The sequence below is a fragment of the Procambarus clarkii genome, chromosome 10 (genome assembly GCF_040958095.1).
Source record: "Procambarus clarkii isolate CNS0578487 chromosome 10, FALCON_Pclarkii_2.0, whole genome shotgun sequence".
Classification (NCBI taxonomy): domain Eukaryota; kingdom Metazoa; phylum Arthropoda; class Malacostraca; order Decapoda; family Cambaridae; genus Procambarus; species Procambarus clarkii.
Genome location: NC_091159.1, coordinates 33,466,139 through 33,479,179, shown reverse-complemented (window position 1 = coordinate 33,479,179; position 13,041 = coordinate 33,466,139). Strand labels below are relative to the sequence as shown.

Below are 13,041 nucleotides of genomic sequence, written 5' to 3'. Positions count from 1 at the left end.
CCTCAGTTTGCTGGCTGTTGCAATCCAGGGCGGTCGTCATCTCTGGTCTCAGTGTCTAAGTGTTTTCCATCATGGTGTCCTCTACTGTTCCGTGGTGGGTGGCCAGGTGGTGTACCAGGGCTGCATGCATCCTTCCCTAAGTGACCTGTGAGTACTACTATTGCATATCAGGTTTCTCTTAGTCCCTCTTTTACTTATCCTTGGTTATGTAGCTCCAGGGAGCCAACAGGGCTCCCCACAGAAAATCGGCGTTGAATGTAATGAAACACCATTTTGCCGCAACTCCCAGCAATTGAACATCCCGCACAACTCTCCTGAGACACTCACTGCTTGAGCGAGCATGTGGTGATGACATCATCAGCATTTTCTAGTCATGGTAAGTTGATTTTATTTTGTATTTTTCCTGTAGTGAGGGAATATTAGAATTGTTTGTTTATTTTTTTTTTATGCACACATAAGTGTTGAACCACATAAACAGGTGTGCAGCCCAAGGGTTAACTGGAGGAAAAGAAAATATGGGAGAATCAGTGGAATCTGGAAATAAAATGTAAAGAAATATCCATACCATATATGGATAACACAAGTTGAATATACTCGAGTCATTATCAAAGCCATCTTTGTCCATAACATCAAAAAGACATGATGCAGAACTTTAATATCAAAATATATAAAACCACAAAGTACAAATGGTTAGGTTTGATATATTTAGTGTCAAAAGAATTCAGTTTGGTAAATGTGACGTGCATGTAGTCAGCTCGTGTTACTGGGACCACTGCACTTGGTTACAAATTCTCTTGAAAGCTGATACCTGCTTGATGGGGTTCTAGGAGTTCTTCTACTCCCCAAGCCCGGCTTGAGGCCAGGCTTGACTTGTGTGACTGAGGCCAGGCTTGTGACTTGCAAAAATGAACTTGAGACAAGTTAATTTTTCCTTCTTTTTAGTATGGAGGTGAAATGCCAGCACTACATTGGGACATTGAGTTTCTCATTCATGAATTATTGTAATTATGACAAAGTAGTACTTTTAAAGAAAAAACATTTTAAAATTGTTATGCTTTATTCAATTCATACAAAATAAACTGCCATACTTGGTCAAAACTGTGATACAAGATATGAAAAAAATCTATTAAGAGGATTTATGAATCTTAAATATTCCTTAAAAAAAACAAAAAACATAAAGCATACTTCACACACCCAAATTGTCTGGAGTTCATTCCATATAATGTTATCATCATCTCTGAATTGCTACTGCACAAAAATGTGATGGATTCCAAGTAAGGGAATACTCAAGATTGATTGGGACATTAAATATGTTACCGATGGACAGCAATGTTTTTGATGCAATGATATATGTACAAGTGACAGACAGAAGTTGCTTTTGATTATACAAATGTGGGTGCTGGAAAACAAGTTTACTGAGAATTTTTCCTTTTTTATTCAGTGTGTCGCCTTCTTCTTGCAGCCACTGTGGGACAGTATTCTGGCTTACATTCTTGTGAGATTCTTTAAGTGTATCTAACATTGCCTTGGCCATTGTATAGCTCAGCTGTTTGGGTTCTTTATACAAGTTCATTGTATGTGATTGAAAGAGAGATGATTTAGAATTTGGTAAAGATTTATTTAATGACAAAAAATCATCATTGTACTGGCCAGAACAAAGTCTCCAAATAACTCGAAAAGTTGACCAGTCACTGGTATGAATGCATTTCCTGACAATATACTTAGCAAATTCCAGTAAAGCAAGATTTGGATGAAGCAGATCCTGCGAGAGAAGTTGCCAGCTGCAACACTCATTTGATAAACCTTTCTCCAAGATGTTCATTGTACTCGTATGATAATTAGTATTTGAAAGTGAAAGCACAATATGACATGCTGAATCTCTTATGTCTGAATCCTCATCTTGTAGTAGCTCAGTGCATGCAACAATTATGTGTTCTTTATTTGCTGTGCAAATATCTTTCAGAGAGTAAAGCAATGTCTTTAATGAAATCTTTAGTGCAATACTTGCAGCTAACCGATAATCCTCAGTGGAAGTTGGGGCAGAGTACAAACTGATGATGTCAGAAAAGGCAAATAATAGGGCCATCTTCATTTTGCTTCCAGGCCACAAATCATCATTTAATTTTTTAAATAAATGAGCAACGATAACCAGAGCTAGCGACGTAGCTTTAGCACCATATCTTCCCTTGAGCAATATCAAAAGGTTTTCCACACACTTTTCAGACGGACCAAAATTAAGGCTAGCATTTTCATCTAATATGACACACAACATCTTCATCACTCCTAACAAACTTCTTCGTGTTGAAGTTCTTTGTTCCAGCCTTTGCCATAGTAATTTTTCAAATTTGCATATTGAAGAACTATTTGTTTGAATTTTCAAATTAACTACTAGTTGCTCGATCTTTTCCTCCAAATCATGTTCAGATAATATCTTTTCAAGTACATCATGAAAATTTTGTTCGGTGATCATCATTGTAAAATTATGCAAATATTCTGGTGCACCTGGCTGAAATGAATCTGAAGGCTTTGGGTTAGTTGTGATATTCACCTGCAGGAGACTAAGGATATTTACAGCAAGGTCAGCAATAATGGAACATTTATTATTTGGTTCCAGGAGCCAACCCAGTGAAGCAACAACACTGTTTTTCAGTTGCTGATCACTTGCAAGCTTAGGATATGTTTGTAGAAAGCTTTTCAGTGTAAATAGGTTACCATGAATTCGATTTGTATTGGTTAACTCTGGTATTTTTAATATATTTAGAATGTCGTTAATGCAACAGTGAGCCTGCTCAATGGGAGTAAGTGCCACAATTGCCAGGGATGCAAGTCTGCGGATAGTATATACAGGTGAACCCAAGAGCCTGTTCGTAACCTCACAAAATTTTCCAAGTGTGTCGTTAAGCTCTTTATTCTGCTGTAATCCAGTCCCAGGTGAAAGTCTTGCCAATAAACTCAATACTGGGACTAGGCTAGATGACATTTTTATAGAAATTCGTTCTTTTGAATGTACAATTTTCTCTTTTATGTCTTTATCACATGTAAGTCTCTTGCATGAACTTGTAAGTAGCTGAAGAAGTGACTCTGCAAGGTTTGGGTGTCGAAACAGAAACTCCGGAGCTGTGAGACTGTTCAGGGTAGATGACTCGTCACGCACTTTCTTCTGACCCACCATTCTAGGCACTACTGCTCCATACAACTGTAGAGCTGCATTTCTGAAAATGTAAATGATTAAAGCATTAATTCGTCTCATATTTTACAACCCAGGTTACTCCCTCAAGAGGAAATTTTACCAGTTTACTCAATTTCAATATATAGTAGAATTGCTGAAGATAGCATTTGTTTTAATTAACTTTAGTCACTCGCATAATTACACATTTACTCCAAATAATTATTTTTGCAAAGGTAAATTGCCATCTTGTTCCTGTGAGCTAATTACTAGTTATAAGAAGTATTCTTAAACGTAGTTAAGAACAATATCTTCATTAACAATATCTACAACTCGAACAATATAACAGATTTTAGCACAGAACACAGCAGACTTTAAAAGAGGAATTAAAAATATGCCCAGGCACTTGGCTCTATAAATATGGAACTCCGGGAATCAGGATATAAAGTGCAAAATACCATTACCACGAGGGAGGGAAAGGGGGGCCAAGAACACACCTGTACAGAGCAACAATCTTTCAAGCCATTACCCGAGACCGAGAAGAAAAGCACGCGTCATCCTGTGACGTATCTGAACCCTCTAGGGCAAGATGAATAAATCTCTTAGGTGAAAGCAGAGCAACTTTTAGGATCCCAGCAGAGATGCATTCTCAACTGCACCAGGCAAGTGAGGGGGGGAGGGGCGACTGGGATCCTGGATGACCTGGGCTGCCATGTGGTAGTGATCAGAGGCATCAAGGTTAGTGTTATTCACCTGCAGCTATGAAGGCTTCCTTTGTTTGCCTCAGAATTGATTTCTTGTTCACACTGTAGTGTGTATTGTCTTGCCTATCTTTGTTGGGATTTTCTTAGGGACCAGATATTGACCAAAAAAGCTAAGTTTCCCTCACCTCATAGAGTGAGATTCTGATCCTGGTCCCCAGTATGGGTCTCAGAGGACCTGGTGCTCTTTTCAAACTTGGCTACACCGGAGCACACACTATGGAAAGCTACCGAGGTAGTCTCCCTGAAAATACACTAAAAACAAGAACAACAAAATAAGGTAAGAACAATAAGGTGAATATCTAAATATCTAAACTACTGAACTGTTTGTATCTAAAATAAACTACTGAGAATAGTTACATTACCAAAGATATACATATACATAAATCAATAAGGCAACCTTATAACATGTCTCCTCCCTTACTCTGTAATGAACGATAAAACAGCTTTTATCAAATGTAGGTAACCCCCTAGTTATACCTTATTTGAAGCAAGTGTTGTCAAAGAGAAGAATCATCAATAGAAAAAACGGCTGTCTTTAACTTTGCTACAGTAGCACTTTGTTCGACAACCAAAAATACAGTACAAAAGCAGATATCAAGAGAAGAAATTGATGAGTATACATACCATATAAGAAAATACTGCAACCAAACAAAAAACTGACAAAGTGAGAACATAACAGAGAAAGAAGTCATTTAAATACCAAAATCTGTTCTTACCAAACCCATTGCACATTCTTGTATATAAATAACAAAATAAAACAATAGCTTAAATTTTGATAGGAAGGAACACACAATGAAATTTACTCATTTGCAGCTCAAACAAAGATACTGTAAGAAGCACGATGGGAATACGACGGCTTACCTGAGAGCCCACGAGTCGTGGGTGAAGGCTTGTAGACAGGTAGCAGTAATGGGAGGCATGTGGTGGAGGAGGTGATGGGCCAGCGGAGCATGGATGACCAGAGAGTGGAGTACATGCAGAGCCAAAACTGGAGGGGAGTCTGTTGTACTTTTCTCCTCGTACTATAAATGAAAAGCAATCTTGCCATGAGAATAAATACACAGTAATTACAGAGAGCTTGCATGATAAACTAGTTGATTAAGTATTTCCTATATCCAATTGATGTACAGCACTTAAATAGGAGACAAAAAGAGTAATATTTAAGCAAGCTCAAATGTAGTCAAAGACTAAGATGCTGTACTAGTGCTAATAATTATCTTCTGAAAATATAGTAAAACATTTGTTAGTATCGCAATGTATCGCATATTAGCCCGATAGCTCCAGGGAGCCGAAGGGGCTCCCCCCACAAAAAAGTTAATAATAATTGTATGACCTCATAACCATAATATATTTTGGTGATGTCTGACACAAATTGGTAAAATACAGTTGGCATTTACCTAAAACTGCACATTTGATGTAAACAGTATTCAGTTCTGATGGTCATATTTCCCAATTTCCAATAAAATGTGGTACACACTTGTATTCTTTATAAGAAATGGGGTCACATTGAAAAATAGTTTACCAATATTTTAACCCAGTGTAACAAGTGAAAAGTGGTGATATGACTAACAACCTACCTCTGTCTTAGCAATATTAACAAGGTTAATTATGGTGTCATTAACGAGTGCTGCATTAGTGCGTGGAGCCGCACCACATGCAGCTTGTATCATCATGGCCATCCCTGCTGCACGACGTGTTATGGAGGTACGAGCACCAGACTTCAGTTGATCTAAGATTTCTTGAACCTATAAACAAAACTTTATATTAATTTTTGCATTTGTATCTAATTCTCTATGATTCCATTATTTACATTTGAATTATTCATGTTTTTTCTCATCTAGAAATAAACTGCTTCATTTTAGTAATCTTGTATTTGTTCTGTTTGAAAAGCACACCAATGACAGTTATTTTATAAGTAATTTAAAATTCTTATAATTTTCTTGGACAAATTAAAATCACTGTAGCTAAATCGCCACAAACATGAACAGCACCTGTTTATATACAAGTTGCCCAATTTTTGAGTCGGTAGTGAGTAGAACGTGGCAAAGTTGGCTGTAAGCAGTTCTCGCACCCTCCATTGCTCCTTTGTGTCTAGTGCCTGTTAATACACGAACCACAACAGCACGCAACAATTGTTCAATTTGGTCTTCCCTAACAGAGTTCAGCCAGCGGGACACACACATGCTGGACACTGTACAGCATGTCTGAAAAACAAACCTGGTAAGAAACTTAATTTGTCAGTCACTTATAGTGTTAAAAATGTGTTTCTGGGCATTATATGATTGAAACCTTTACCTGCATGGTCTGTCACCAGTAACAAAGATAGTTTAATAACATAATTTTATAAGAGTATCAAAGAATGCAATCATGCAGACTAAAATAATTATATTTTTCACAATATGATGAATCTCCAGTAGGTCTTACATGGGAATAAAACAAGTATACATTTCCAGCACTGTACTTGCATACAAAATGTGACAAAATTCTCTGAACAAAAGACAAGTCTCGTTAGTAAATTTGCCTATGAGCTACTCGAGAGATTTCTAACTAAATAGTGAATATAACTCAAGTTACAATCTATTTAACTCTGATGCAATCTGTATTCATGTCTGACTGTTTGCTCTACATTACTTCCATGTTTAACTAGCATTGTGACAATGGGTGATATAAAGGCTTAAATAACAGAGGTCGCCTAACGAGACGAATTGTTGGCGATCGGGGCGTTCGTTACCCAAAATGGTCGCCATTTGAGGCGGTCGTCACTCGAGGTCCTACTGTACTCAATGCAGGTGAGGGAAGACCCGACCCTTGGGAAGGTGGAACGACTGACCAACTCCACTACAAGCTGTATGAAATGACCTGAAAAGCTCCAAAAATTTGGGACCAGGAGCTGGCAAACTAGGCAAGCTGCCCCCCCCTCCCCCCACTGCCAATGTATCCCCCATACAGGATTCCCAGGGCTTGAAGGGTAAACTAAGCAGGACATACAAGCACATGAGCCACTAGTGTGCTCCACCAGCCAACACTTTCTCACTAAAGACAGAGGGGGGTAATGAGACCCCTGACACACCCAAGGCAAGGCCCACTCCAAGCAGGAAGGCCCCTCTTAAGAGTGAACTCTCAAACACACCAGAAAAGATGTCCATATTCAGAGAAAGAGCGAGAGCAAATGGTCATTGAGGGGTGCAAAAGATAGGGCCCCAGGAACACCTGCAACACAGTCGACACTCAATGCCACTGAAGTGTGTTGGTATGACAATAGCTGCGTCAAGCTCCAATGAAAACAAAAGATTGTCTACTAGCCAGAAAGACTCATAAAGCATAAAAAAGGGAGAGAAAGACCCAAATTGAAAAGAGGAAGGGTCCAACAAGGAGGCATAATCAGGGTCTTGAAGGAAGGACCCAAGAAGGAATATCCAGAAGGGCTATCCCAATGGGCTCAAAGGTACAGGGGAGCCAAATCCTGGGGAAAAAGACTCGTACCCAAATTATACTCATACACGGAGGGAGGACACAATAACCTCTCCCTGAAAAAGGAGACCCTTCTTGGACGGAACAAAACAATCACTTGGAGTCTTAAGGAACCCAAGGGTTCAGACTCCCATGGGTTCTTTTCGTATCACTATCATATTTCATGATACTGGGGAAGTATCAAACTTCTCTACCCACCCACCCCCAAGCTGCAAAGAGGCCCCAGGGCAAAGCTGGGGTCCACTGGGGAAAAGTAGAGTCCAGGGGAAAAAGCTTCAAAAGAGGGGTGGTGGGAAGCTGGCTGGAAGGAAAACCCTAAATCTTTGGTGGAACTAGCCAGCTCAACTGCCTCCATGCCTAAAACAGAAGGGGGCAACCCCTGAAGCTGGTAACCCACATTCTGAGTTTAACTACACTCCGACCTGGAATCCCAAGGCATTTCAGGGGCCAGAATTGGGAGAAAGGGAGGATCAGCAGAAGGGAAAGGAAGAGAAGGGGAACCTTTGAAACCAAGATGGCATTCACCAGCACCTTCAATTCTGGATCCCTAAGTCCCAGTTGGGGCACCTCTAGGGCATCGAACTGGGCACATGACCCAGACTGCTGTAAAAAAAAAAAAAAAACTGTAACATGGAAGCTGCTTAATATGCCCTAACCTCATCAGAAGCACCAGAAGAAAGAGACACATAGGGAGAACAAACCTCCACAGGATTCAGGGTCGAAGGTGTCACTGACCCAACAGGCAGCATGGCGGAGGCAGCATAAGTGATCTTTGTCTCATGGCATGGATAACAAGCAACCCTGAAACTCACAAGGCGAGAGCAGATTTGGTGGGATCATCAAACCCCCAGAGGAATTACTGATGCCTGAATTGTAAACCAAGCAGGACACCCAAGCACTGGGGATGCTACATAGACCTAAAAGCAAGCCAACACAGCCTTGGGGTACACAGCTGTGAAGGCCAACCTCAGCTCACTGAAGGGAAGCTCATGAAGCACTAGTGTGCTCAGCCAGCCAAAGTTGATCCCAACCCAGGTTAAGACGTCGATCCCAACATCTGGCGAAGTCACCAGACCCCCACGTCACCCCATGTGAGGGCCACCACAAGCAAGGAGGACCACTCAGGGAGTGACCCAGAAGCACTCCAGAGAAGACATCTCTGGCATTGCAAGGGCAGTGCTAGGGAGTACACATGAATGGTAACCCTGAGCACATACAGCTCCAAGTACTATTTGTCAGGCTCATGCTTCACTGCAGTGTGCAAGAAAAGCCAGCAAGGGTAAAGACCCTAAATCACTTAGCTCAACAGTAGAGCCCGCACGAAAGAAAGACAATTTGGGAATGATTACACCAGTCAGTGACCCTGACTGCTTCAGAGTAAGAACTAACAGTTCAGACCCCTGGAAGCAGTGAGTCTTTTTGCCACGCCCCCTCAAACAAGTGGCGAAGGTGAGATGAAGGAGCTCATACTAGTTTCGAGAGATTTGATCATTTGTTTACATAGTTGGGAAGTTCATTAGGCAGGTTGTAAGGCTTCAGTCTATTTTGAACATGGCTGTGGTTTGTTTCGACTCGCTGACTTTCTGGATGCCTTCCCCAGTGAGGTGGTGTAATGTCACCACCAGAGGAGGCCAGGCTCTAGTTCTGGTTTCCAGTAGGCCTAAGAACTCCAAGGCTGATGAGACCTGGTAGAAGAGAACCATCTCAGTGTATAGCTTCAAGGAGCTACAAGAGGCTCCCTCCAGAAATGTGCAGGAGTAATGGAGAGATCTTTGATATGCCACTGGTTTCTTGTCTCTGTTGAGGCTACTAAAGATGATGTGTCTGGTAAATTTATGTCTGTGCCTTCTGTCAGAAAATAGGGTACAAAAGAACAACTAACCTTTAAAGTTTGCCAGCAACATGCTACAATTAATAAATGGTCCTCGCAGAGAGAACCGTCTTCATCGTCATCATCCACACTATTTTCTGGTATGTCTTCATGCCTATCATGAGAAGAACTTGCTTCTCTTTCTGATGGCCCCTCCAGATTTCCTCCACACTCTTGGATGATCAACTCCACAGCTGCTCCCATCTCGGCAAATGATGGAGCAATGGCTGGGATTTTTATTTATTGTTAGTTTTGATAAAATATTTAATTACCAAACATATAAATACAGCACAGTACATTTGTAATATTTGATCAATATAAATACAAGTTATCTCAAACACATTAAGCTTCATCAGATTTGTGTCACTGGTTATATAACAATTTACATGTTAAAACAAATTATTCAATGACAGAATTTGTTTTAGTTCTGATAGCAGATATTTGCTGAGTGTTGATGGGCTTGAGGTAATTTGCAGTGGTTAAACCTCATGCACAGATACCATATGTAAGATAGGAATAGATTAGCACATAGTATAATGAGAGGAGAGGAGAGCAGAGTGGGGGATCACAATATCTGATTTTAGAGAGTATACCGACTGTTTTTGAGACTTTTTTGGCTGTGTGTTGTATGTGGGTACTGAAGTTGAGTCTCTTGTCTATGTATAGGATAAGGAACTTTATCTCAATTTTATTGCTAATGTTAACATTGTTTATCTTAAGTTGAATCTGATTTGAAGATTTACTACAAAATAAAATGCAGTAGGTCTTTTCTATGTTTAGTGTGAATTTGTTTAACATCCATTATCTTGAGATTATCTTGAGATGATTTCGGGGCTTTAGTGTCCCCGCGGCCCGGTCCTCGACCAGGCCTCCACCCCCAGGAAGCAGCCCGTGACAGCTGACTAACTCCCAGGTACCTATTTACTGCTAGGTAACAGGGGCATTCTGGGTGAAAGAAACTTTGCCCATTTGTTTCTGCCTCGTGCAGGAATCAAACCCGCGCCACAGAATTACGAGTCCTGCGCGCTATCCACCAGGCTACGAGGCCCTGTGAGTGAAATTATTTTATTTCATTATTTACAATATTTATTATTTAGTGAGTAGGGGTTGGGGTCAGAATAGATGAAGGTAGTATCGTCAGCGTCAGAATTCTCTAAAGGAATATATGCTTATAATGCCAAAAAGCCCGGTGTGCAACCTGAAATTGACCGAGTGTACTCATGAGCGTTACACATAAAATGTGTATACTCTGTTCAGTTTTCTCACCTGAATTTTAATGCTATGTAGTTCATTCTGGTATCAAATTGTTGATACTCTAAAGGCGTGCATTTTAAAACTAGTTGCATAATGATTGGGTAAAAACTGGAATTTTAACAAATATTTTAATTTTGGACAACACATGCGTCCCCGCCAGACATCCGCAGAGTTATTTGTGGACATCAAATCCGTCTCCGGGAGGACGAAAGTGTTAAGTATGAGAATTACTTAGAGGAAGCAAAACATTAAAAATAGAAAATACAAAAGATATACTGTACAGTATAAATATACATACTGTACAATAATAAAATGGTGTCATTTTGAAGCATCAAAGGATAACACAAATATATTTGTAGTATGAAGATATTTGGTAAATAACTTACCTGAGCCATTTGGTGATGCACATGCTAATTTGGACAACATGAATTCCACTATTTGCACCATTAGGTTGGTTAATCTTTCTACAAAGTGTTGCATTTCTTTTGATGGCAGAGCTTCAGCTTGTGTTCCTTCGCATAAGCATCGACCTAAAGCCTTAAAATATTAAATAAAAGTATTAATAATCTGTTAATATCATTATAGTTATCAATTGTTGTACAAATGAGAATAAAAAACAACACTGAATGTAATGAAATGTCTCTTTCTGGAATAGTCCCAGTGGCTCTGAAGCTTTCTTGCTGAGATTCTATATACTAAAGGGTCATGTCAGTTTTGGAAATTCTGTTTGGCCTACTGGGAACCAAAGCCAGAACCTGGCCCCTCGCAGAGACACAGGGAGTGAGTGACCATCCATCACCCCACTGGAAGAAGTCTCCAGAAAGTCAGTGAAGCTTTACAGACAACTAGAGGCCTCCAACCCATCCTCAGACCAAGTCCATTCTATCCAGCGGTCGACCCCAAAGGTGTGTTCATCAATTTTAACATTCTGTTCATTCAAAACAGAACTTTTCTCAAATATAAATGAATATTATTATATATTAGCATATTGTGCATATTTAGGCACTAGTTAGGTTAGGTGTTTAGATTCTGTTGCCAATTATTTGTATTTGTAGTATGCGGGTGAAGCATTTACAGCGTTGTAGTTCGAACAAATGTCGTCAGTGAAGCACTTGTTCCGGAAGTGTTTGGACGTCATCAGTTGTGAGTCTTGTGTAAACTGTTTTTCATTCATAAATAGAGGGTTTGGTGAGTGCATGGAGTGGACTTTGGGCCTTTGTTTAAAGGACGGGCTGAGGCCTCAGAAAATGAAGCCTAGAAACTGCCAAACAACTCTACAAACAATTCAAACAGAACAAGGGATTCACTCAAACTAGCTCTGAAACTCATTAGCAGTGATTACCACCACCAGGCTTCCTGGCCCCCACACTAAAATTAACTTATCACCTCGGTTCTGGAGCTGATGAACAACCCACAATAAACTGATGAACCTGGAGGAAGGTGAGGGAATCAGGAAGCCACCAGGACTCCTCCAGAATGAGGCATTTTATTACATTCAATGCTGGGTTTCTGGAGCCCCATCTTTGGTGGCTCCACAGAGAAAATGGGACTTATCAGGAAGGAGGAGAGGCAGCAAACACTTAGGATGGAGAAGAGAATCCAGGCCAGGAGACATGGCCTAATGCAACACATGACTGACTGAGATCAGGGACATTGACTATACTGTATACCAGACCAATACAATCATGTTAAAATGCCAAAACCTGAGCTCAAATATCAATCCATGACACAGATATCTGCTTGAAGTTTTTAAATGTCTTCAGCAGAGGTAATTTTCATGCTGATTTTTTGTTTCATCTGCAAAGGATGATATAAAGCTGTGACTTGTATTTTTGTCTATATCTGATATGAGAATAAGGAAAAGCAGTGGAGCAAGGACTGTACCCTCAGGTACAGAGGTTTTAAATGTGCTTGGAGGCGATTTTATATGGTTGACTGTTACTCTTTGTCTCCTGTTCGACAAAAAACTGAGTATCCAGCATCCTACTTTACCAGTTATTCCCATTGACCTCATTTTGTGTACTATCACTCCATGGTCACATTTATCGAATGCCTTTGCGAAGTCCGTGTATACCACATCTGCATTCTGTTTTTCGTCTAATGCCTCAGTGATTTTGTCATAGTGGTCAAGTAGATGTGAGAGGCACGATCTTCCCGCTCTAAATCCATGGTGGCCTGGGTTGTGAAGGTCATTGGTCTCCATGAAACTGGTGACCTGACTCCTGATCACTCAAATTGGTCTATAATTCTTTGCCAATGCTTCGCTCCCTCCCTTGTGTTGAGGGGCTATGTCTCCTGATTTAACCCTTTAACTGCACTGCCTCCAAATATAACACCCCCACAGTGCGCAGGAAATAAATTCTCTTGAATTTTTTTTTTTTTTTTTTTAAAGTGTCAAAAACCCTTCCATCAGTATGGGTATATAAAAAAAAATTTGAAATTGTACTTACTTTGGCTGCTATGGGGTCCGTAAGTTGGCGCGTGACGTCATCATTCCCCGTTCGCCCGTGACGTAT

General features: G+C 40.3%; 1 protein-coding gene across 3 annotated transcripts in view; it reads right to left on the bottom strand.

Moving 5' to 3' along the window:
* Nucleotides 1-1,038: 1,038 nt before the first annotated feature.
* LOC123745659 (tRNA (32-2'-O)-methyltransferase regulator THADA) overlaps nucleotides 1,039-13,041 on the bottom strand; it is a 49,832-nt gene continuing 37,829 nt past the window's right edge. For all 3 annotated transcript variants that reach the window (XM_045726440.2, XM_069321844.1, XM_069321845.1), the window contains 6 exons: nucleotides 10,912-11,062; nucleotides 9,284-9,498; nucleotides 5,922-6,134; nucleotides 5,508-5,675; nucleotides 4,792-4,952; nucleotides 1,039-3,212 (listed from right to left, as the gene is read on the bottom strand). In XM_045726440.2, the coding sequence (XP_045582396.2) occupies nucleotides 1,232-3,212; nucleotides 4,792-4,952; nucleotides 5,508-5,675; nucleotides 5,922-6,134; nucleotides 9,284-9,498; nucleotides 10,912-11,062 (2,889 nt within the window). In that variant the 3' untranslated portion in view covers nucleotides 1,039-1,231. The remainder of the gene's footprint in view (nucleotides 3,213-4,791; nucleotides 4,953-5,507; nucleotides 5,676-5,921; nucleotides 6,135-9,283; nucleotides 9,499-10,911; nucleotides 11,063-13,041) is intronic.